Source organism: Pelmatolapia mariae, linkage group LG9 (genome assembly GCF_036321145.2).
Source record: "Pelmatolapia mariae isolate MD_Pm_ZW linkage group LG9, Pm_UMD_F_2, whole genome shotgun sequence".
Classification (NCBI taxonomy): domain Eukaryota; kingdom Metazoa; phylum Chordata; class Actinopteri; order Cichliformes; family Cichlidae; genus Pelmatolapia; species Pelmatolapia mariae.
In genome coordinates, this window is record NC_086235.1 from 6,481,967 (window position 1) to 6,503,341 (window position 21,375).

Below are 21,375 nucleotides of genomic sequence, written 5' to 3' on the forward strand. Positions count from 1 at the left end.
TTCACCTTTGTTACATCTCCCTTTTCGTTGCAGTTTGATTACAATCGGGACATCGGAACAGAATCAGAGATACTGATTAGATACAATGTAGCTTGCTTCAACACAATGCTCAGGCTCTGGAACCAGTTTCCCAGATAGGGTCTGTGCAGCGGGGAGTGGTTTGTGGCGCAGCTGCAGGGGAGGCTGACAGACTGCAGCTCCATCAGTTCATCACGCCTCCCCTGCATCAGACGTGTCGGGACCTGAGGTTGTTGTTGTGTGTGGGGTTGCAGCTGAAAAGCAACCAAGTATCAACGAATGAGCAACCGGATAAAGAACTGTTAGAAAGAGCGAACTATGTGGTCGTGTAGGGGATTCGCTTGTCACAGTCTGAGACTTTCCACACTCGCCACAGCTGAATGGTCTAACTCCAGCATGGATGAGCTGATGTGTTTTTAAGTGACTAATTTGATTAAAAGACTTCCCACACTGATCACAGCTAAAGGGTCTGTCCCCACTGTAACTTTGTTGTCGTCTTTTTGGCTGCTTCATGGTGGAAATTTTCTTTCCACAGGGATAAACTGTGTGGTTTATCTCTGTTTACGGGGGCTGAGTGACTTCTGTTGGTGTCATCAGAGCCCCGAGGTATCAGCTGGGTTACACCCCTTTGCTCCTGTAGTGACTAAAGCCATGAGTTAACAAGAGGAACCTAAAATTGATTTGTTATAAGATAAGATAAGACTTTATTAATCCCTCGGGTGGGTTCCTCTGGGAAATTCGGTTTCCAAAAGCACAGCACCGACAGAAGTTACAGAGCGTGAGCAGAATATCATATATACACACATATATAAATACAGAGACATATATAAATAAAATATACAAAGAGGATAAATAGAATAAATAGGAATAAGAATACAAGTGAATTGCACATTTCAAGTATTGAAGTCTATTGCACCGTTGACTATTAACAAAAAGTATTGCACAGTGAAGTGAAGAGGCACTACAGCTTAGTTGTTCCCCCCTCCTTTGTCCTCCTGTTTCCCCTCCCTCTCCCCTCCAGAGAGGAGTTAAACATTCTGATGGCGTGTGGGACAAAGGAGTTTTTAAGTCTGTTGGTTCTTGTCTTTGGGAGAAGCAACCTGTCACTGAACAGACTCTTCTGGTTGTTTATGGCCGTGTGCAGAGGATGCCCAGCATTGTCCATAATAATAATAATAATGCATTGGATTTATATAGCGCTTTTCAAGGCACCCAAAGCGCTTTACAATGACATTATTCATTCATGCTCACATTCATACACTGGTGGAGGCAAGCTACAGTTGTAGCCACAGCTGCCCTGGGGCAGACTGACAGAAGCGAGGCTGCCATATCGCGCCATCGGCCCCTCTGGCCAACACCAGTAGGCGGTAGGGTAAAGTGTCTTGCCCAAGGACACAACGACCAGGACAGAGAGGCCGGGAATCGAACCGGCGACAGGTGCCCTTCCCAACCCCCTGAGCCACGGTCGCCCCGATAATGTCCATAACAATGTTATAACATGGGAACATGCATGCAATATAGTATAAATAATAAAAACAAAGCTTATACAATTTTAAAAAGCTTGAAAGTCAGTATTTGGTATGACTGCTTATACTTCCGCTTAGAAGACTAGCACTGACACTTAAAATACATTCTGTGTTAGGAAAAGGTTTTAATTTTGCTGCTGTGGCCTACAGTAGCAGAAGACAACACTGCAACTGTAACCAAACTGATTACAGCATTATTTTAAAACCTTTAGTGAATTCAACGTTCTTCAAGATTTTTCAAGGATCCACAGAAACTTTGATCGTGTGCTAAAAATGCTAGTAAAGCTGACATCCATCACGAACAACCCACATCCTCCTCTGCATGAGTCTGTGAGTGTGCTGAGCAGATCCTCATCAGAGACCAAAACATCCTCACTGCAGGAAGGAGCGCTTTCACAGATCATTGATCCCAACAGCAGTCAGACTCTATAACTCCTCAATCACGCTGTCATGAGTCACTGGACATTTACCTGGTGTGCAGGTATATGTGTATGTATATGTATACATGTGTATAGTTAGTGTGTAGATGTGTGTGTGCGTGTACATGTCTATACTTATAGATACTTTTAGATATCTATTGCTTAAATAGTAATGATACAATAGTTAAATTTATTTCTTGCATTTCCACAACACTCTATCCATAGTCACATACTGTGTATGCTACTGTTGTATATAGTGTATTATCTTATTTATTTTGTGGTTGTTTATATTTTATTCCTATTTTCGTATTTTCTGTAACCATGGTTACGGGAGTTTGTTGCAAGAAGTGTTGTGAATCTCGCTGAGACAGGGAACCACTGAGGAGCCTCAGATTAACCAATCAGTCAGATCGCTGTCTCCGCTTGGGTGGCTATAGCTCAGGTGGCAGAGCAGGTCAGCCACTAATCAGAAGGTCGGTGGTTCGATCCCAGGCTGCCTCCTGGCGGCCCATCGCGTATAGGTGTAACGGAGAAACAGCCAATCAAATCGCAGCTTTTCAGGCATTGGAAAAAAGGGATTTTTTTTTACACTGAACCGTCTGAGCGCGGGTTCGAGTCCTGGTTGGGACAAAGGTTGTGTTACATTATCAAAAGTTAAACACCATTTTCAATTTACTTATTGTGGATAACATTAACTTTTCACTTTGCTTTTTCTTATTATTTCATTATCATTTTATTTATATTATATAGTGTTATGGTCTGTGGAGCAATTTTTCTGCATTACGTACCTATACTGTCACAAAGTACATAACTCAGACTAAACTGTATCATCACAGTTTTGAGATGATACATACCAGACATATAGTCTACAATTATGCAGACATCCAACTTTTAATACAAAGACTAAAGCTAAAACTATAATACAGATAGATTCTGTTGGCATAGAAAATTAAGCTTATGCATAATTTCAATAAGGAAGATCTGTAATAAGTCATCTGTCTGCTTCCTGGTGGCTGCCAGTTTATATCTATTCATTTTCCAGCACAAACTCAGTATTGACATCATTACTTTATTCCAGTCATGCTCTTGCCTGCCTTCACCGAGCATGCCAGCCTCCACTCTGCATGCTTTAAATCTGTTGCTCTTCTGCTTCTGCCATTCTGCGTTTCAGATCCGCAGCCATGCAGCCCGCCTCCTCTCCTTTCTCCTCCTCACTGTGGTCACTCAGAACCTTGTCCCAGCCTCCATCTTCATCTTCATTACTATCAGCATGTTGACTCTGGGGTGGTTGTTGTGCAAAATCCTGTCACTGCTGGGATTCTTTTTGCTATGATGGGTCATTGGAGTCTTAACTGCCAAACAGTTAGATTTATTTCTGTATCTCAATAAATCATGTTCAGTTTTTCCACATGATCTCTTCTTATTGAAATGTTTTTGTAGATAAGTTTCAAGCTAGCAAGCAATACCTAAATATTGTCACCAGAAGTGAGAAACTGTCTGCAGCTCCAGCTGTGTGCTGCATGTATTAAAGATAACTTTAGACATTGTGTGGTGGTCATGTCTGAAACAGGCTGTACAGTCACACAGATAAAAGACAGCAGTCATGTTTCTAATAATATAAATGAAAACAGAAAGATTATGAAGATAAAAGCTGTGAGACCCCTCTAGAGAAAGGATGGCTTGTTATCATCACATGAAGTGAAGAAAGAAATAGTATGTAAGCTTTCAGGCCAGCACTCACAACTTATTAAAACTGATTACCTGATGGTGAGCACACACAGATATATAAACATATAGGTGAACTCTAAGAAGAAAACTGTTGATATTTTTGCAGAAAACTATTTATTTACACTTTTATATTTACAATCTGTTTTTATTTATATAAACAAAAGAAACATTCACAACTAGAACAAAACTGTCTTATGTACAATATCAACTGTTTCTCCCTTATTTACTGTTTTCTTCCACCATACAGCCAGCATACAACTATACTATTAGAGGAACATCGCCGGAACATGGCCAGAACACACAAAAACAAGAACAAGACAATATATAAAAGTTCAAGTTCAGGCTCAGCTTTGGAGAGCAATTCATGTAAAACTATTTTACTCCAATTCTGAAACCTTTCATGTGAAAACCTGTGTTTGCTCCTGAAGATCCTCTGGGTGTGGACCCTTCTGCTGCTGCTGGCACAGTGACTAGTTATGCAGAGACAGAGGACAGAGGCATATGAGATAGAAACAGACTTAGCCATTATCACGTCTGACATTTAGTAATAACGCAGTACTTACAGCTCTGCAACAACTAGATAAATATATACTGAACTTATTTCACATCAACAACGTTATTAAAATATTATTAAAACAACTTACCCAGGGGTTTAGTTGGAGCGTTTGTGGAAGCAGACACAGACTGCTGCTTCTTCCGCACGTACTGCTGCAGCTTATGCATCCGTGTTCCTTGACTGCAGCTCTTCCTCATGATAAAGTCTCCATAGCCGTCACCTCTGCCACCCCAAATCTCCTTCCAGGTGCTCTTGGCTCATGAGCCAAATCCAACCAGCTGATCATCTTCAGAGGCTTCTGCTGCAACACTCACTCTGCTGGCCTCGTTCAGAAGAGTCTTTATCTCTGTAAAGCTGAGGGCATACTGTACAAATGAATGCAAGCTCTCCTTGCCATGCCATTCTTCCACAGAGGTCCCTGCAGCCTCTTCCTTCTGGAGATCTTTGATCAGGTACATGGTGTACCCGACATTCATTCTCCAGAAGCCACCGGAAAGATTTCCCTTTATACTTTCCAAACTGCAGGATGTACTCTCCCTGCACTTCCTTCATGTCAGAGGCATCCCCTCCTCTCTGATAGATGACAGTCAGAGCATCGTCCTCCCTCACAGGTGCAGACTTGTCCTGAAGCTTGGGGTCATTTTTAATCCGCCGAGCTTCTTTTGACAAGTCCCGGGGAAGGTATCCAAGTGGCCCCTTGCAGAACGCCACAGAGATTTTCCCTGGATATGGCACAATTTTCTTCTGCATCTTGACATGCAGTGAAAAAATAAACAATTATATTAAACAAAATTGATTCCAAACACAAACAAAGACATTTCAGGCTATAATCTTGCTGCACATTGTGGCTGGGTTTAACAGCAGGATGCAGGAGAACAATAAAGAGACACAATTTGAAAGAAAATTGACAACATTTGCGATAAAAGTGTTTTTTCCTCCAGGTATAACAAACTGTTCTGTCTGTAAATAAAAACCTTTCATGGTTGAATGATTATTGGCATATCTGCAAAATTTGTGGGAACTTCTTAGTAGTCATGGCACATAAGAATTGCTTTTAGATTAACAACATATATGTATTTAAGCTATCGTGTTTATTCATACACGAGTGGGCATTACTCATGTTGATATCAAGACAGACATTCGCATTGACCATTACAACATGAAAGCAATACATTTTCTTTTAAAGCAAGTCATTTAGCATGTCATCTCATAACACTTATCGGTTATTTAATTGTACCACATTATAGTAATGTCAGTGTCACAGCAGTCAGAAACCTACCCAGTTTATTTAAAAGTAAAACACGTCAATGAACCACGCAATATATTTAAGGAGCAGGTTCATTCATGATTTACCGTGCCACTTTACAACAGCGGATAAACTCCCACCGTCTTTAACTGAGCGATGGATGCTTCGTAAATGCAATCGCAACACGTCTATTACCTGTAATATACACCTGTAAATGTATGCTGTTGGTTTACTCTTATTTCAAACGACGTTTCTTACCTTTGATCAATGAACGAGGATCGTTGAGATGTGATGCGAGCGGTGCGTTACTTGTTTTCTCGTAAAAGAGGAGATTTTTTAAAAGTGCCGCCGCATCTCAAACTCGCAACAGCGCCGGAAGACCGTAGTGGCCAAAAAAATATTACATCCGTAGTGGTTTAGCACTACCATAGAGAATGAATGGGAAACGGTTTAGGCCGTGGCGCCAGTTTCCGGCAGCCTCGCCTCTGTCAGTGCGCCCCAGGGCAGCTGTGGCTACAATGTAGCTTGCCATCACCAGTGTGTGAATGACTGAATGTAGTGTAAAGCGCTTTACAAATGCAGGCCATTTACCACCATTTTACTTCTCCTCCTCCTTCGTTCCCTTTGTTTTTTAAGTACCTCATATATGTTGGGATTCTTTAGCTAGTTAGCATCACATTAGCAAACTGCTTCGGAGCACAGCTGCCGGAGTCGCGGGTTTTGTTGGACCTGCTGGAGGAATGCTCTGCGATGATGGTGGAAAACAGCCGCCATTCAGCCCATGTGAGAGCTTCAAAGAACTGGCTGCAGGTACGATTGAAAGTTTGACAACGCCGGCGCTGAAGCTAAAACACTGTTGATGCGTCTGTGAATTGTTAGCGATCGCGACAGCGGCTTTATACAAGAATCTTGCATTTTGCATTTTAGTTGTCGTACGTTAAATGTACAGACCGCGATCTTCCCTTTCTGAAAGCTCAGAGAAAACGGATTTCCAAAGTAATTGTAGCGAAACTAAGTCATTGACAATGTCTGTATTCAATATTAGAATCCCTATCCACATTACTTCAGAGGCTATTTCACCTGCTATCAGCGGGTGTTTCGATAGGCTCTCTGGATTACAGTGGGGCATAATAGAAAATGGGATCTGGGACTCCGATGTCCAAGTAGCACTGGCTGATATGATTACTGATGTCATACAGTCAGTTAGTGCAAGCATCTTAAAAACTTTGCTTCAAGGAGGTCAGGACCAATTAAATGATGCATCATCCCAGACATACCTTAGCATAGCCGTGACAAAAATAAGACCCGTATTGGGAAACTCTCTCTCAGCCAGCTTTGCTGCCGCTCTTAATGTCACCCATGAGGAGTGTGAGAGTGCTGTGGCGCTGACACAGATGGTTGAGAAGGAGATCTCAAATAAAGTCAACTCGGGTTGGGTTCTAGTCCCAGAAAACCCTGATTCTATTTATGTCACCAGAAAAATAACGAACACAAAAAACCTCAGATGCATGGTTTCTCATGCTTTCTCATGTCTGAAGAGATATAAAGGTAAGCTGAGCTGCCTGTGCATGAGGGGGGCTTTACCGAGTTCCTTTAGTTCAAGCGATGAGATTCTTGAATCCAAGCTCTCTGAGATGGGAACAATTAAAGAAATAAGTATGGCTCTCATGAGGTGGAGTACAGACAGAGAGATAAGTAAAGATGACGAGGACTGTCACAGAGAACTGCAACCCGTGGAGGAAAAAGAAAGTGATGAGTTTGCAGAAGCTGAGGAGAAAGCTCAAAGTGATGATGAAACATTCCTCAACAATCTGAATTATTTACATGATGAAGATGATGCAGATGAAGCTGCAGCTGACATTGTAAATGTGTTAATTGCTAACGTTCAGTATCCTGATGCAGAAGATATCACATTAGGTGAGAAGTGTAGCTCACCCAAGCCTGCTTTTGATGTGGACCTGGTGATCAAAAAGGTGAAAGACTTTTTTGCATCATGCGCCCTAATTATAAAACCAGATGAAGTAAAACAACACTTCTTCAGGTTTGCTAAAAAGGAATTTGAAAAAATGAACAGTGAGCTGAAAGATCATTTGAAGAAAAGCAAAGGATTTTTGACCTTTCAGAGACAACAGGCAAACTCCCCTGAGAGTGAGAGAGCTGACTCCAGGAAAAGCAAACACATGAATCCCTCAGAAGTTCCCAGAAAATCACCAACCTTAGAAACCACAGTTAAAAGTTCTTCTCCGCTCAAATTTACAACAGTCATGCCGGTTCTGGATAAACTGTTTAGTAGATTAACCCAGGCAGGACACCTTGACCTGACAAGTAAGGAAATCAATATGTTTTCAAGGGAGTTGACAGATAAAGTGTACGACCATGTCGAGTCAACATATTTAGCCCCCACGATGCAAATGGGTAAAAGTCTCTCAGAGTCTGACTTCTCTAAGACTTCACAGGGTGACTGTAACGAGCCCTCTGCTCCTGATGTGGTCTATGTGCTCATAGAAGATTCAGTGGAAAGGTTCTTACAAAACCTTCTTTTCTGGTTGGAGAATGAAACTTTAACCCAAACTATTATAAATGACAAAATTTCTGGTGCCGTGGAAGATATAGTAAGAGTGCTGACCCCATCAAAGGAAGAAGTTATGATTGGACCAGATGCTGGTGAAACAAGCGACAGACTGTTTACATCACAGTCAAGTCCAGTTACTGATCTCACCAATCAACCAGTCTGTGTGAGTGCAGAAGACCTGGACCTGGTTTCAAATACAAGCAGTGATCAGGCATCAGTCTCTGACACTGAACCCACAGAGGGTCAAAATCAGCCAGCAACCTCTGAAAACACAGAGGAAGAACTGTTAGAAACATCAGTGTCACCTGATGATAGGCTAATTGCCAATCAATTTACCAGTGTTCTATTTCTGATAATTGAAAATAAATTGCACAAAAATGCCAGACATCTTCTGGATACAGAAAAATTATACTTAGCTATCAACCACCTGACAGATTTGGTACTTTCTGAAGTGAGACGCACCGAATCCCTGGAAATTCTTAAAAACAACAGGGCTGAATTAGTCGTGGACACAGCTGAAGGCCTTATCAAGGAGTTTGGATCTGCAGTCAAGTTCTTCGATGTAATGATATCAGAAGATTCATCTTTTTACGACACTATTCTGAAGCATCTAGCGAAGAATCTCAGTGTCTACAGGAATCCTCCAAAGAAATCCAAACTCGCCAGGTTTTTCTCAGCAGTGTTAAAAGAAGCTGCTGCTTTTAAGGCAGTACTGATGACTAAATTGTCATCTTGAATTTTTTCAAATACCTCTTTTAAAATCTTAAAGCAGTCTGGCCTCAGAGTTAACATCAGAGGTATATTTTATTTTAAAACTATTTCATTCGACTTTAATTAGACTGAGAAATATTCTTCATCGTGTCTCCTCGTATTATCGTTACCATCACTCCCCAACGGCCGAGGCAGATGGCCGTCCCTTCTGAGCCTGGTTCTGCCGGAGGTTTCTGCCTGTTGGTAGTTTTTCCTCTCCACTGTCGCCAAGTGCTTGCTCATAAGGGATTATTAATTAATTGGGGTTTTCTTGCTGCTACTGTAGGGTCTCTATCTTACAGTATAAAGCAACTTGAGGAGACGGTTGTGATGTGATGCTATATTACAAATATTAAATTCATCTGAATCTTAAAAACATGTAATAAAGCATCACATCACCATCAAATCAACAACTGAAAAACAAAATAAAAAACCAAACCTAAATTGAAAACTGTTTGTGATTTGTCTTGTGCTTTCAAAATATATTGTCAAATATGAAAAGCTGCATTTCTATGCTCTGGTCATTAGTACTGGTATTTTAATGTAAGCAAACACAGGCAGCATACACCGATGTGGAAGTACTACGGATGAAGATGCAAAGAAACCATGAAATAATTAATGAAATAGTGAAGTTTATGAATAAAATAAACAACTGTAGCACCGTCTCAGTCTCGTCGAATCGCCCCTCTGCCTCTTCCATTCTAGCATCAACTCTTCTTAACCCTCGTCTAATATGTGCATATTGTTTGTTGTTGTCTTTCCTAAAGTCACGAAGCTGTTTCGGGATGTTCAGGAGGCTGGGCTCGTCTGCATCCGTGCCCTCTGTGGCTAACCTTAGCTCGGGAGAGTAGCTCCTATCCACGTGGCTTTTCTCTGTCTCCTCTTCTGTCTGAGTTGTGCCTCTCAAACTTCTTGTCACTACCCCCGTTTCCATATTTAAAAGCAATCTCACCTATTATCAGAAAGATTACTGTATCTTATTATAAGAGAAATTACTCCCACTTCCTGGTGTTTGGAGTCTCTAAAGTAAGCAAATGTGGTAAAGGGTGTGGGTGATTCTGGGATTGATGCAGGAGGGCGACAGAAATAAAAAGTAAAATATAAAATATTTGCTGTTATTGACTTTCCTTTACAATATCAAACACTGAGCCAGATGCACAATAGTCATGTACATCACACGTAAACACATTAATGTAAAAAACACAGAGGTTAGGCCATCAAAGTGTGTGTAAAAGAAGTGTTTATGTCTGTCTTGCAGTTTCTGTTCCTGTGCGAGGTTTGCAGTGGAGAGCTCAGACCACACAGGACCCCGTCCTCTCCAAACCCTGCTCAGCTCTCTGGTACCAGCACACCCACGCACAACTGGCCACCTTAAAAAATTGTACAGTTTTGAGCTCAATAACCTGCAGGTGAAAAATCTGTAGATCAGTCATCGTTGCTCTGTGGTGTTAAGATGCTGAATACAAGGAGAATAAAAGTGGATCATAATCGATACCAAAACGGATCTTTATCCATGGAATCAGTAGCTTAAAATCAGGAATTTCAGGCTTCATAATCATGGTTAATTTAAGAAAATAAATAAAAATAGGTGTGACCATATTTGACGATTATGATCTAATTCAAGCAAGTAGAAAACGGAATAATAATTATCCATAACTGTGGATGAACTGGCCGTTAGATGAACTGCAGTTTTTGTCCTTTGAGTGTGGCAGGTGGTTTCTTGATGGCTCACACCGTTCCCCTCTCTCACCTCCTGCAGGGGGCAGTGTCCAGCTCTCTCACCTGTCTGCAGCTGCACAAGAGGGCGGAGCGAGTGGCAGCTCTGCTGATGGAGAGAGGCGGTCTGCAGGAAGGAGATCGTGTCGCTCTGGTGTACCCGCCAGGTGAGAGACGATGCAGATGTTAAATGTACTTTTCAGGTGACAGCACCTGGACACTGCAAGCATCGTTCACACCAGTGTGTCTCCTTCTGCAGGTATAGACCTGATTGCAGCCCTTTATGGCTGCCTGTACGCCGGCTGCGTTCCCATCACAGTGCGACCGCCTCACCCTCAGAACATCTCCACCACCCTGCGCACTGTTAAGATGATTGTCGAGGTCAGACTCTTAATTTGTCTGTTAAACCGATGCGGTTTCTCTTTCAGTCAGACCTCCAGGGCTCAAGCTCTCGCTCCCAGCTAATTCCAGACTCGTATGGCTCTGGCTGACTTCTGATTTCTTCTGGGGAAAAAAGGGAGGTTAATTTCTTCTTCTGTCTTTCTCTTCCTAATTGTGCAGGTGAGTCACTCGGCGTGTGTGATGACCACCGCCGTCATCTGTAAGCTGCTGCGCTCCAAAGAGGCCATGGCCACGATGGACATCAGGAACTGGCCCCCAGTCCTGGACAGCGGTACAGTGTTTCATTCATATCCGCACAGGGAAATCACGCTCGCATTAAGTACTTTAATTTAACATAAATGCAGGTCGTGCACAGCCGCCTCACAATGCAGTCTGAGTAGTTCTGGTTGCAGATATAAACCTAAAGAATGCACATTAAATGAAATCCTCTGCTGTGATGAAACCTGCCTTTACAGCTCCATCACTCTGTGATTTATCGAAAAATAAAAACTTGCTGTAGCTGCAAGTCTGTGGAGTTCCCCACCACTGTTTTAGAGACTCAAAGCACCAGGAAGTGGGAATATAATAAGGAATTTTAGGTCCCTGATAAAAATGAGCAGATTTTATCCAGTTTGGTAACTTTTACATCACTAGAGAAGAAAATATAGCCACATTATTATAATTACTATGGTTATTTTTGTATTTTTGGAAAAGAGGTTGCCCAGTTTTGATACATTTGAAGGTTTGCAGCAGAGACAGAATCACATTTTCTGCTTATTTTAATGACTTTAGAAACCAGAAGCCTGATTGTTTGTTTTTTACATTGAGACAAAGTTTACACAGAAGGACTATATCGGGTCTTTTTTAAAGTGACTTTCAGGGATTTAGGATCTCTGAAGAAAAACTATCAATTTTTATTACTTAGAGATTTTTCAACATCTAACAAGGACAGACGAGGACAAAGTTATATTGTCCTGATTTTTGCGTAACTTTAAGAATTTGAATATGAAGAGAAGAAAAGATCCATGAACGTAATGATTCAAAGGGTTCAAATATCTTTGAATTTATGTGCTTCAATATATTTTTCGGACTGAGGAAAACAGAAAAAAGGTTAAGTATTCTGAAGAGCGTAAGATTACGAAAAAACTACAGATATGAAATATCCAGATTTTAGAGGCCCAGAGAGGTGAAGAGCAAAGCAGCAAACAGAGAAAGCTTTGTAAAGGAAACAGTTTTAGCTTCATCCTTTTTTAATCCTTTAATCTTGACCTGCTGTCACCAACCTGCGCTCTGTGCAAGGCTGTCTGTGCGCAGAAACAACATCACATCAGAGGGTCTGCTGTTGTTGGCTCGGGCTGTGAAATCCAGCTCGACTCTGACTCACATCTATATCTGGGGAAACCACCTGGAGGAGCCCGTATGCCAGGTACACCCCTCAGATCTCTGTTTCATCTTCTCCTCTAACATCCCATCACCCCTCTAACAGATCCACACCATAAAAGTGCACATGAGTATTATACACAACAGCATCAGCACCCTGCAGACACACAGGTTAGATGTGACTATAATGGCTTCATCAGATTTGGACTCTCAGAGAATAAAAACCGTTCAGAAGTCTCCTGAGAATTATCAAGATTTTAGGATTTCTACACAGTTGAACAAATTCCTTGATATTCATCAGTGTGTTTAATGGTTCACAGCATTTAGAAACTGTTCATATTTAATTCTGTATAGTTTATGTTGCTTTTAAATTAATCCCTAAATTTTTTTTTCTGATTTTCAATGTTTTTTTGACATCAGGGTTTTTAACTGTAAGTAAAATGCAAATGAGATTTTATTTTTAAATTTGATTGGGACCTCTAACAGCCATTCATTTAATGAATGGACCAGTGTCTACTTTTAATAGTGTTTTGTTGTTTTTTTTCTTTTTCTCTACTGCTCTGCCACACTGAGAGGAACCAGTTCTGTGGTTCAAGCATCTGACAAAGCTTCTGCTGGGAGGAGTGTTTTGGGCATGTCCTACCAGTAGGAGGCCCAGAACAGACTCAGGACACGCTGGAGGGATTACATCTATTGGCTAGCATGAGAACGCCTTCAAGTTCCCCCGGGTGAGCTGGCAGATTGGGCCCAGACTGCTGACCCGTGACCAATAACCAAGCCATCACAAATTTATTTTTAAGTGACTTGATTATTAGTTTCAACCTGCCCCTGTCTATTCTGGAAAACAAGAGCAAATACAGCCCAGTATGTTGCAGAACGACCACTTCAGCTGGTGGTGAGAGATGGGCTGTGAGAGACCAAAGTGACATGTCCTTCTCTTTCAAAGTTATCTAAGCTCAGCTCTCTACTGCACACAAGCACAACATTCAAAGATGTAGTTGAAGCTGAATTTGGGTGAACAGAAAGCGATCCCTGCCGCTATAATCACAAGATGGAATTCAACACTGAGACAAGTAAAGGCTGTTCTTCAATGTGAACATCTAAAACTCACTGCTCTTCTTGAAATGGCTGCGCACAAGGAGTTATTATTCACTGCATGAACCTGTTGAAGGAGATGGTGGACAACTTGAAGCTTTATGGAGAAGCAACAGATTTGACACAAGGTGAGGAAATAGTCAGGATCAGTCCTGCTGTTCCATCCGTGCTGGGGGTTAGGTGACAAACCTAGCTACAGCTAAGTCACTACCTGGATATTGCTGATGGACAGAACGCCCTGTTGTTCTGGGCAATGAACATGCAGACTCTTCCTTCACTGTTTCATGTGGCCACCAGGCAGTACCTGCATGTAGTGCTGCAGTGGAGCGTGTTTTCAGCTATGGTGGCAACATTCAACGGCCTCATCGTGCACAAATGACCGACAGACTTTTGGCCAGTTTGGTCTTTTGCAAATGCAATGCAGAATAGTTCGTTGTCTCACACACACACACACACACACACACACACACACACACACACACACACACACACACACAATTTTTCTCTGTCACTCACACATGGACACATACAAACATGTTGACACATAAACTAGATGAGAGAGGACATGCTAATCACACTGCACTACATTCACTGCGATGTTTCTTTGTTTTGTAATGTGGAAATCTCAGTACTTTTTGTCGCTTTTGCATTTTTCATTGAATGTTTATTCTGTGAATTAATAGTTTAAAAGAAGACTATTTTTGCAGCTAAGTTTAACTGAGCTGTACATTATAGAGGTGCGATTTCAGAATTACTTTGTGTATATTCTGTAAGTTTGCTGGTTTCAGCATGTGTTGAGATAAACGCAGAAAGAACACATGGTCCATTATATACAATTAACATATAATTGCAACATTGTTTTCTACGTTACAATATGAAGTGGCATGAGACAGGATTTGTTGACCGGTGCTGTATGAATAAAAATGAACAGATCTAAAGAAGGTGGTCCTGAAATTTGGGTTTATCAGAACAGGACAGATGGATGACCACAGCCCTCTCAGCACAGGGCTGACAGGATGTTTCCCCACATAATAAATAAAAACACAAAATAGATTAAGACACATTACTAAACCAAACTTAAAGATAAAAGTGCAATTACTGGATTTGTTTGATCAGCTCTTGCTTTTCAAAGACAGTGAGGAGCAAAGTACAATTAAAAGTGCTTTTTCTCATGAAGACGTTTAAGCAGCAGTGTAGTAAATAAGGATCTGTGTCCACCAATCCTCAGCAGTGACAACACTTAAACGCTATAGTTCAAGATCCTCAGTGCACACCTTTTCTCCACTGTGCTAAAAATGCTCTTAGCTGATAAAGTAGAGGAGAAAAGTTTGACATATTTCACAATCATTAAATTTTAGAGAAGCCTCTGAAAACGAGGTCACGCTTACTTCCAAGCTAAAACCTCTGCTTGTGCTCACAGACCCTAAATCGCAACAAATAAGATAATAACAACACAAGTGACTACAAAGTGATAGCAGAGGCTGGAGAAGAGCAAGCACAAAGTGAGACAATGTGTGCACACTTTCTAGTGGTACCACTCTTCATATACCAGTTTGGTAATGTCCTAAATGCAGCACGTTAGTCCATCAAATTCCATCTGAGCTTTGAAGAAAACACACTCTGCTCTTCCTGGATTTTCAGAGTTGTTCGGCTCATACAGGAAGTTCGCAGTCACAGTTAACATGTCGATGTTTGGCTCCTCCATCTCAGCCAGTGAGCCCGGTCACAATTTATTCTGAGGAAACAAAGAGGAACAAAAAGACATTTTAAGAAGTTTGCTTTGTGTTGCTGTTGTTTACATTTAAGCTGAAATAAAAGGAATAAAAATACAAAGTTTAATACTGAGAAAAGCGAGGTGGGGAAATGACTTGCAAATAAATTGATTGTGTACATGCTGCCATTGAAAGCCAGCAAGAAAGGACAGAGTTTTGGTCAGATCTGCTGTGGACTATCATTATTCATTTTCCTGTGACACATGTAGAGTTTCATACACATAACAGCATTCAAGAGATTCCAGATTCAAAGCGTTTATTGTCATGTGTACCAAGAAAAAGCATTTCTCTGTACAGTGAAATTCTTCTTCTGCTGTCCACTCACAGATGCCGGTTAATATGTACAATAGATAAAATACAAATAGCATGAATAAATAAATGGAGACAAAAAAGAAAAAATTGATGTATGAAATAGATTTATGTGCAAAAGAGCTATGAGCTTAATATGCTGGTTGATATGTGAGATGACCTGATGTGCAAAAATTATTGGTACTGTTAAAAATAGGTCAGCTGTTCAAGAGTCTGATAGCAGTGGGGAAGGAGGAGTTGTTGAGTCGAGACGTTCTGGATTTCACACTTCTAGACCTCCGTCCTCAGGGCAGAAGTGTGAACAGTCCGTGTTGAGGGTGTGTGGGGTCTTTGAGGATGGAGGCAGCTCTCCTCTGGACTCTGCGATGATAGATGCTCTGCAGAGAGGGCAGCACAGTCTTGGTGATCTTCTCTGCAGTTGTTATCACTCTCAGCAGGCGTTTACGGCCCACAGCAGTAGTGCTGCCGTACCATGCAGTGATGCAGCTGGTCAATCTGCTCTCCACAGTGCAGCTGTAGAACCTGCTGAGGATCTTGGCCGGCATAACAAATTTCCTCGGCCTTCTCAGGAAATAAAGCCGCTGCTGAGCCTTCTTGGCCAGCTGTGTGGTGTTCAGTGTCCCGGTGTGGTCCTCAGAGATGTAGACCCCCAGGTATCTAAAGCTGCTCACCCTCTCCTTTGTCTTATCAGTGTTGAGGGTGACGTTGACCGTCTGGCCTGGATCTCCTCCATGCCTGCTTCATGCCCTGGGGAATGGGGCTATGGCTCCCCACACTCCCTAGCAGATCATTACGTGGAGAAACCTTTGGAATACATGCGTGCTGATGCACACAGGTGTACACACAGGTGTTCGCAGACACAAACTACACCTTTCTTGGCTGCTACCTCAAAGCACACTGTGCACTGTTGATCTTACATGCTGCACAATAACATTTAATATTTAGTATCTACTGTTATCTACTGTTAGCTAGTTTATTGTGATGGTGTTGTATTTATTATGTTGCTCTTTTTTGTTTGTTTTCTCTTCTGTTTGTTTTCTTCTCCATACAGGTGATCCCGGTGTTTTGTTTGTTTTTCTTTTTTTCTTCCCCCCTTTCTCACCATCTCGTCTCCCCTCTATTTTTCTTTCTCTCCCTCTCTCTCTTTCATTCATTCTTTCTCCCTGTCCTATCCCCCAGTCATGTCTGTCCCGTCTGTAACAACCGAAAATAAAATAAAATAAATACATAATTATAATAAAGGTCAATCAAATGGACCAATATGGCAAAGCCATGATGATCCACTTGGTAAAGTAAATCCGCTAGGCATCGTTCTTGGCCTTCAGACAACAATTCTGATGGCTAAAGATCCAAACGGGACAGGGGAAAAAACAACCCCCCCCCCCCAAAAAGAATAAACATTGAATGAAAAATGCAAAAGCAGAACTTCCTGTTCAGACAAAAAGTACTGAGATTTACACAGTACAAAACAAATAACTATCGCAGTAAATTTAGTGCAGTGTGGATGATTCATGCTGTATTGCCAGGCACAAGTGTCCAGAAACTGTGATATGGAAGGCTGTTGAGGTTCATTTGTGATCCTCTTTTTCATCTGTTATTGGTCACGGGTCAGCAGTCTGGGCCCAATCTGCCAGCTCACCCGGGGGAACGCGAAGGCGTTCTCATCCTAGCCAACAGATGTAATCCCTCCAGCGAGTCTGTTCTGGGCCTCCTACTGGTAGGACATGCCTAAAACACTCCTCCCAGCAGAAGCTTTGTCAGATGCTTGAACCACAGAACTGGTTCCTCTCAGTGTGGCAGAGCAGTAACTCGAATTCACTCTGGTCGATCAAGCTGCTCACCCTACCTTTAAGAAAGAGCCCAGTTACCCATCAGAGGAAACTCATTTTCATTGTTTTATATGTGATGTCATTGTTTTGGTCAGTACCCAGAGCTTGTAACCATAAGTGAAGGTAGGAACATAGATCAGATACTGTCCCAGTATACCCTGGAGGTCGCCACCTGATGAAGCTGACACGAAGCCTGCAAAAAGGCAACCAAAGTGGAGACCCTCAACAACCTGCTATCACTAGAATGTGCCCATAAAAACCAGAAACAGAATCTATGACAAAAAAAGAAGAGGTCTGACGTCTCCCCGGCTGTACAGGGACCTCATACTCCCCAAGGACCCTGACAGGATCGCCATGTACACATGAATAGGACCCTATCCCTACTTTTATGGCGCAGCTGCATTGAACGAGCAACCTGACATGTTTTTTATGGACATGTAAAGTAGAGGGTTAACAATCTTTTGCTGTGAATGACTTCAGCACTCTTTAAGGCTTTTTAAGCATCAACAGAAACTCTGCTCATGTGCTAAAAATATTAATATTCACAAAACAGATTTATTAAAATATAAAAATATTGCTTGCTGATTAAGATCACACAACACATTGAACATTTCTCTTCTGCAACGAGCATCTCTGTTTATGTAATTATTTCAGGAGGTCTAGTTGAAGTCAATGTCTTAAAATATTAGAAATGATTGCCATTAATTGTGTTTGTGATGAACAAACAAAAGACTTTCACAAACTTAAATCTTTGCAGTTTAAATAATCTTTTAGTTGTCCCTGATGTGCGGTGGCATCAGGGCTTGCAGCAGTCTTTGTAGGCACATCTGTACCATTACAGTCGATGTTGTAAACTGGTTTCCTCAAACTCTGGAAGACCTCAGCAAGGTACACGTGACCATCCACCTCATAGGGGCTTACATCTGTCTGTTCTGGATGCAGCCGGCCGCTGGATATCAGCTCCTTGAAGGCCTGAAGCAGGGAGGGAGCGTGGATCTGTTAGAGGGGTGATGGGATGTTAGAGGATAAGATGAAACAGAGATCTGAGGGGTGTACCTGGCATACGGGCTCCTCCAGGTGGTTTCCCCAGATGTAGATGTGAGTCAGAGTCGAGCTGGATTTCACAGCCCGAGCCAACAACAGCAGACCCTCTGATGTGATGTTGTTTCTGCACACAGACAGCCTTGCACAGAGCGCAGGTTGGTGACAGCAGGTCAAGATTAAAGGATTAAAAAAGGATGAAGCTAAAACTGTTTCCTTTACAAAGCTTTCTCTGTTTGCTGCTTTGCTCTTCACCTCTCTGGGCCTCTAAAATCTGGATATTTCATATCTGTAGTTTTTTCGTAATCTTACGCTCTTCAGAATACTTAACCTTTTTTCTGTTTTCCTCAGTCCGAAAAATATATTGAAGCACATAAATTCAAAGATATTTGAACCCTTTGAATCATTACGTTCATGGATCTTTTCTTCTCTTCACATTTAAATTCTTAAAGTTATGCAAAATCAGGACAATTTGTCTGTCCTTGTTAGATGTTGAAAAATCTCTAAGTAATAAAATTTGATAGTTTTTCTTCAGAGATCCTAAATCCCTGAAAGTCACTTTAACAAAGACCCGATATAGTCCTTCTGTGTAAACTTTGTCTCAATGTAAAAAACAAACAATCAGGCTTCTGGTTTCTAAAGTCATTAAAATAAGCAGAAAATGTGATTCTGTCTCTGCTGCAAACCTCCATGTGTGTCAAAACTGGGCAACCTCTTTTCCAAAACAGTGTGGGTGATTCTGGGGTTGATGCAGGACTCACTCTTTGAGGGTGCAGCGCGGACAGGTGATGGCTTTGCTCAGGTACCCAGCTCCACCATCTCCAATCTGATTGGATGACAGATCTAAAATCTCCAGGGCCCTGTTCTGCTTCAGCATCATGGCGAGATAAAATGCACCGTCACGGGTCACACGGTTGCTACAGATATCCAAGAAAGACAGATGTATGGTATGAAGAGGAGGAAATGCGCCCTCTGCTGGCTGCTCGACTCGTTTCCTACCTGCACAGGTCCAGGTAGCGCAGGCTGTGGTTCCGCCCCAGGCCTTCAGCGAGCTGCTCTATCCCAGTGTCGGTCATCCCCATCCTCCCCAGGTGGAGCTCCATCAGGCTGCTATTCACTGCCAGCATCTTAGAGCAGTGCACTGCCCACTCCTCCTGAGACACAAGGAGCTGGCTCAGATGAGTCTGCCTCCCACTGAGTTTTATACCTGGTGTGTGTTTGTACCTGATGGCTGAAGAGCAGCGGGCGGCTGATATCGACAGAGCAAAGAGCCTTGTTTTTCTTCAGCATGATGACGAGCGCTATAATACTGCTGATGTCCTGTAGGGATCGAGAAAACTCTCAGAAACAGAATGATGTCAGCAACAAACCTTTTTTAAAAACTGAAGCCCATCTACCAGGTCGCAGTCGGCCACTTCCAGCTCCTGCAGCGTGCAGTTCTCCTGCAGCATGCTGGCCAATTCCAAACCTCCTCCTCTCCCAATCTTGTTACCTGACAGCCTGAGAGAGAGCAGGGTGCCGTTACCCTGTAGAGAGGTGGGGACGTGGCTTCCACATTAGAAACGTTGGAGCCGCATTACAAGGAATGAAAATCCAACTGTAAATTAATTCTGCTAAAATCTAAAAGGATCTCATGAGTGAAGAGGAGTCTGGTCAGGATCAAGCTCATTTTAGTTCATGGACTACCGAAGTGGGGGGTTAAGCACCTAATTCCTAAGGGAAGAGTAAGAATAAACAGTTTATATGAGAACATATTAAGTGTGAACCTGCAGGCTGCTGGCGAGGACTTGAGCTCCATTGGCCTGGATGTCGTTAAACATTAAATCCAAACAACTCAGAGATGATTTCTCCTCCTGCTCAGAGAAAACAAACACGAAATACATCAAACATGAAACGTTTTACTTACAGAAAATGATCCACCCATTGCATTTTGTTACCTACTTGCAGGAGCTTAGCAAGGTGTTCAAGTCCTTCATTTGTTATGTTGTTGTACCTCAGATCAAGACCTGGTCACACACGCGCGCACACACACACACACACACACACACACACACACACACACACACACACACACACACACACAGGTAGTTAAAGACAGTTAAACACACCTTGTCTGAATCAGTTGACGTGAATCCGCCAGCTCACCTGTAACACACTCGTTATGTCGGAGACATTTACAGAGAGCGAGGACGTCGTCGTCACTGAGTCTCTGAACCTGTCTGACATTTCCTGGAAGGTTTAGGGTGAACTTCCTGCCACACAGACAAGTTTTCCACGCCAGCAGAGAATCAATGTTTATATGGGAAATGCATTGGAAAAAACACACATCTTTAAAACAGGGGTGTCACACTCAGTTTAGTTAACTAGCCATGTGAGGCCCAAATAGATCTCTAAAAATCTGATATTTGAAATCTATAAATCTATATATATATATATACTATTTTCACAACATTTAACCAGGTAACTGGTCAAGCATTTTTTTAACCACGTGATTATTTTCATACTGGGTGTGCTTAGTATGAAATATGAAACACTTCATGGGGAGTAAGTGGTAATAAAATAATTCTAAAAAGTGCCAAGTGAGTGAATGAATTTACTAAGAGATTGTGTTTATGTCCACAGCAGTATTAATCGGTAACGTTAACCCACTAAAATCTTCACTTTTGGTGCCCTAAAGTTACATTGGAGTTTAAAGTTTAAACGCTTACCCCGTTAACGGCGTCTTCTTTAATGACTGCGAAACGTACGGATTCACTTTTATCTTTCTCTCAGCGCACACGGCTTTATAGAGCTCTGACATGCTTTGGGCAGCCATCACTGGATACTGTTTGAGTTGCTATGGCAACACGAGGGACGGCAGCCGCGGAGGTACAAACAATTAACGGGAGGGAAATTTTAACATAAGGTGGATTTTTGACAGAAGATGGACGTTAATATATTAAAGAAATACAATAAATGAAAGTGTAGGTTTGCGTCTCAGTAACTAATTACAGTATGTAACAAAAGAAAAAGGATTATGGGTGAATGTGAGTGGAAT

The 21,375-nt window shown here is 42.0% G+C and overlaps 2 protein-coding genes and 1 long non-coding RNA gene across 6 annotated transcripts; 1 reads left to right on the plus strand and 2 right to left on the minus strand.

The window, feature by feature from the left end:
• Window positions 1-4,086: 4,086 nt before the first annotated feature.
• LOC134635007 (uncharacterized) lies at window positions 4,087-5,847 on the minus strand. Its single transcript, XR_010094923.1, has 3 exons — window positions 5,752-5,847; window positions 4,336-4,997; window positions 4,087-4,161 (listed from the first exon to the last, which is right to left on the minus strand). It is a non-coding gene; the product is annotated as an uncharacterized LOC134635007 (long non-coding RNA).
• A 135-nt stretch (window positions 5,848-5,982) lies between these two features.
• On the plus strand, window positions 5,983-15,235 carry LOC134634991 (disco-interacting protein 2 homolog C). Of its 4 annotated transcripts, none has more exons than XR_010573799.1 (7): window positions 5,983-6,303; window positions 10,074-10,155; window positions 10,575-10,698; window positions 10,791-10,912; window positions 11,093-11,204; window positions 12,212-12,338; window positions 12,875-15,235. XR_010573799.1 is itself a non-coding variant. In XM_063484510.1 (6 exons), the coding sequence occupies exons 3-6, from the start codon at window positions 10,644-10,646 to the stop codon at window positions 12,271-12,273; spliced, it is 351 nt and encodes a 116-aa protein (XP_063340580.1). In that variant the 5' UTR covers window positions 5,984-6,303; window positions 10,074-10,155; window positions 10,575-10,643; the 3' UTR covers window positions 12,274-15,235. The 4 variants fall into 4 exon arrangements, 2 of the variants coding, with proteins under 2 accessions (XP_063340580.1, XP_063340581.2); XR_010573798.1 differs by having other exon boundaries at window positions 5,987-6,303; window positions 12,868-15,235; XM_063484510.1 differs by having other exon boundaries at window positions 5,984-6,303; window positions 12,212-15,235.
• Window positions 15,236-17,907: 2,672 nt separating this feature from the next.
• lrrc34 (leucine rich repeat containing 34) lies at window positions 17,908-21,186 on the minus strand. Its single transcript, XM_063484483.1, has 10 exons — window positions 21,047-21,186; window positions 20,484-20,590; window positions 20,280-20,344; window positions 20,105-20,191; window positions 19,736-19,864; window positions 19,563-19,658; window positions 19,338-19,492; window positions 19,100-19,255; window positions 18,354-18,480; window positions 17,908-18,269 (listed from the first exon to the last, which is right to left on the minus strand). The coding sequence occupies exons 1-10, from the start codon at window positions 21,151-21,153 to the stop codon at window positions 18,033-18,035; spliced, it is 1,266 nt and encodes a 421-aa protein (XP_063340553.1). The 5' UTR covers window positions 21,154-21,186; the 3' UTR covers window positions 17,908-18,032.
• Window positions 21,187-21,375: the final 189 nt, after the last annotated feature.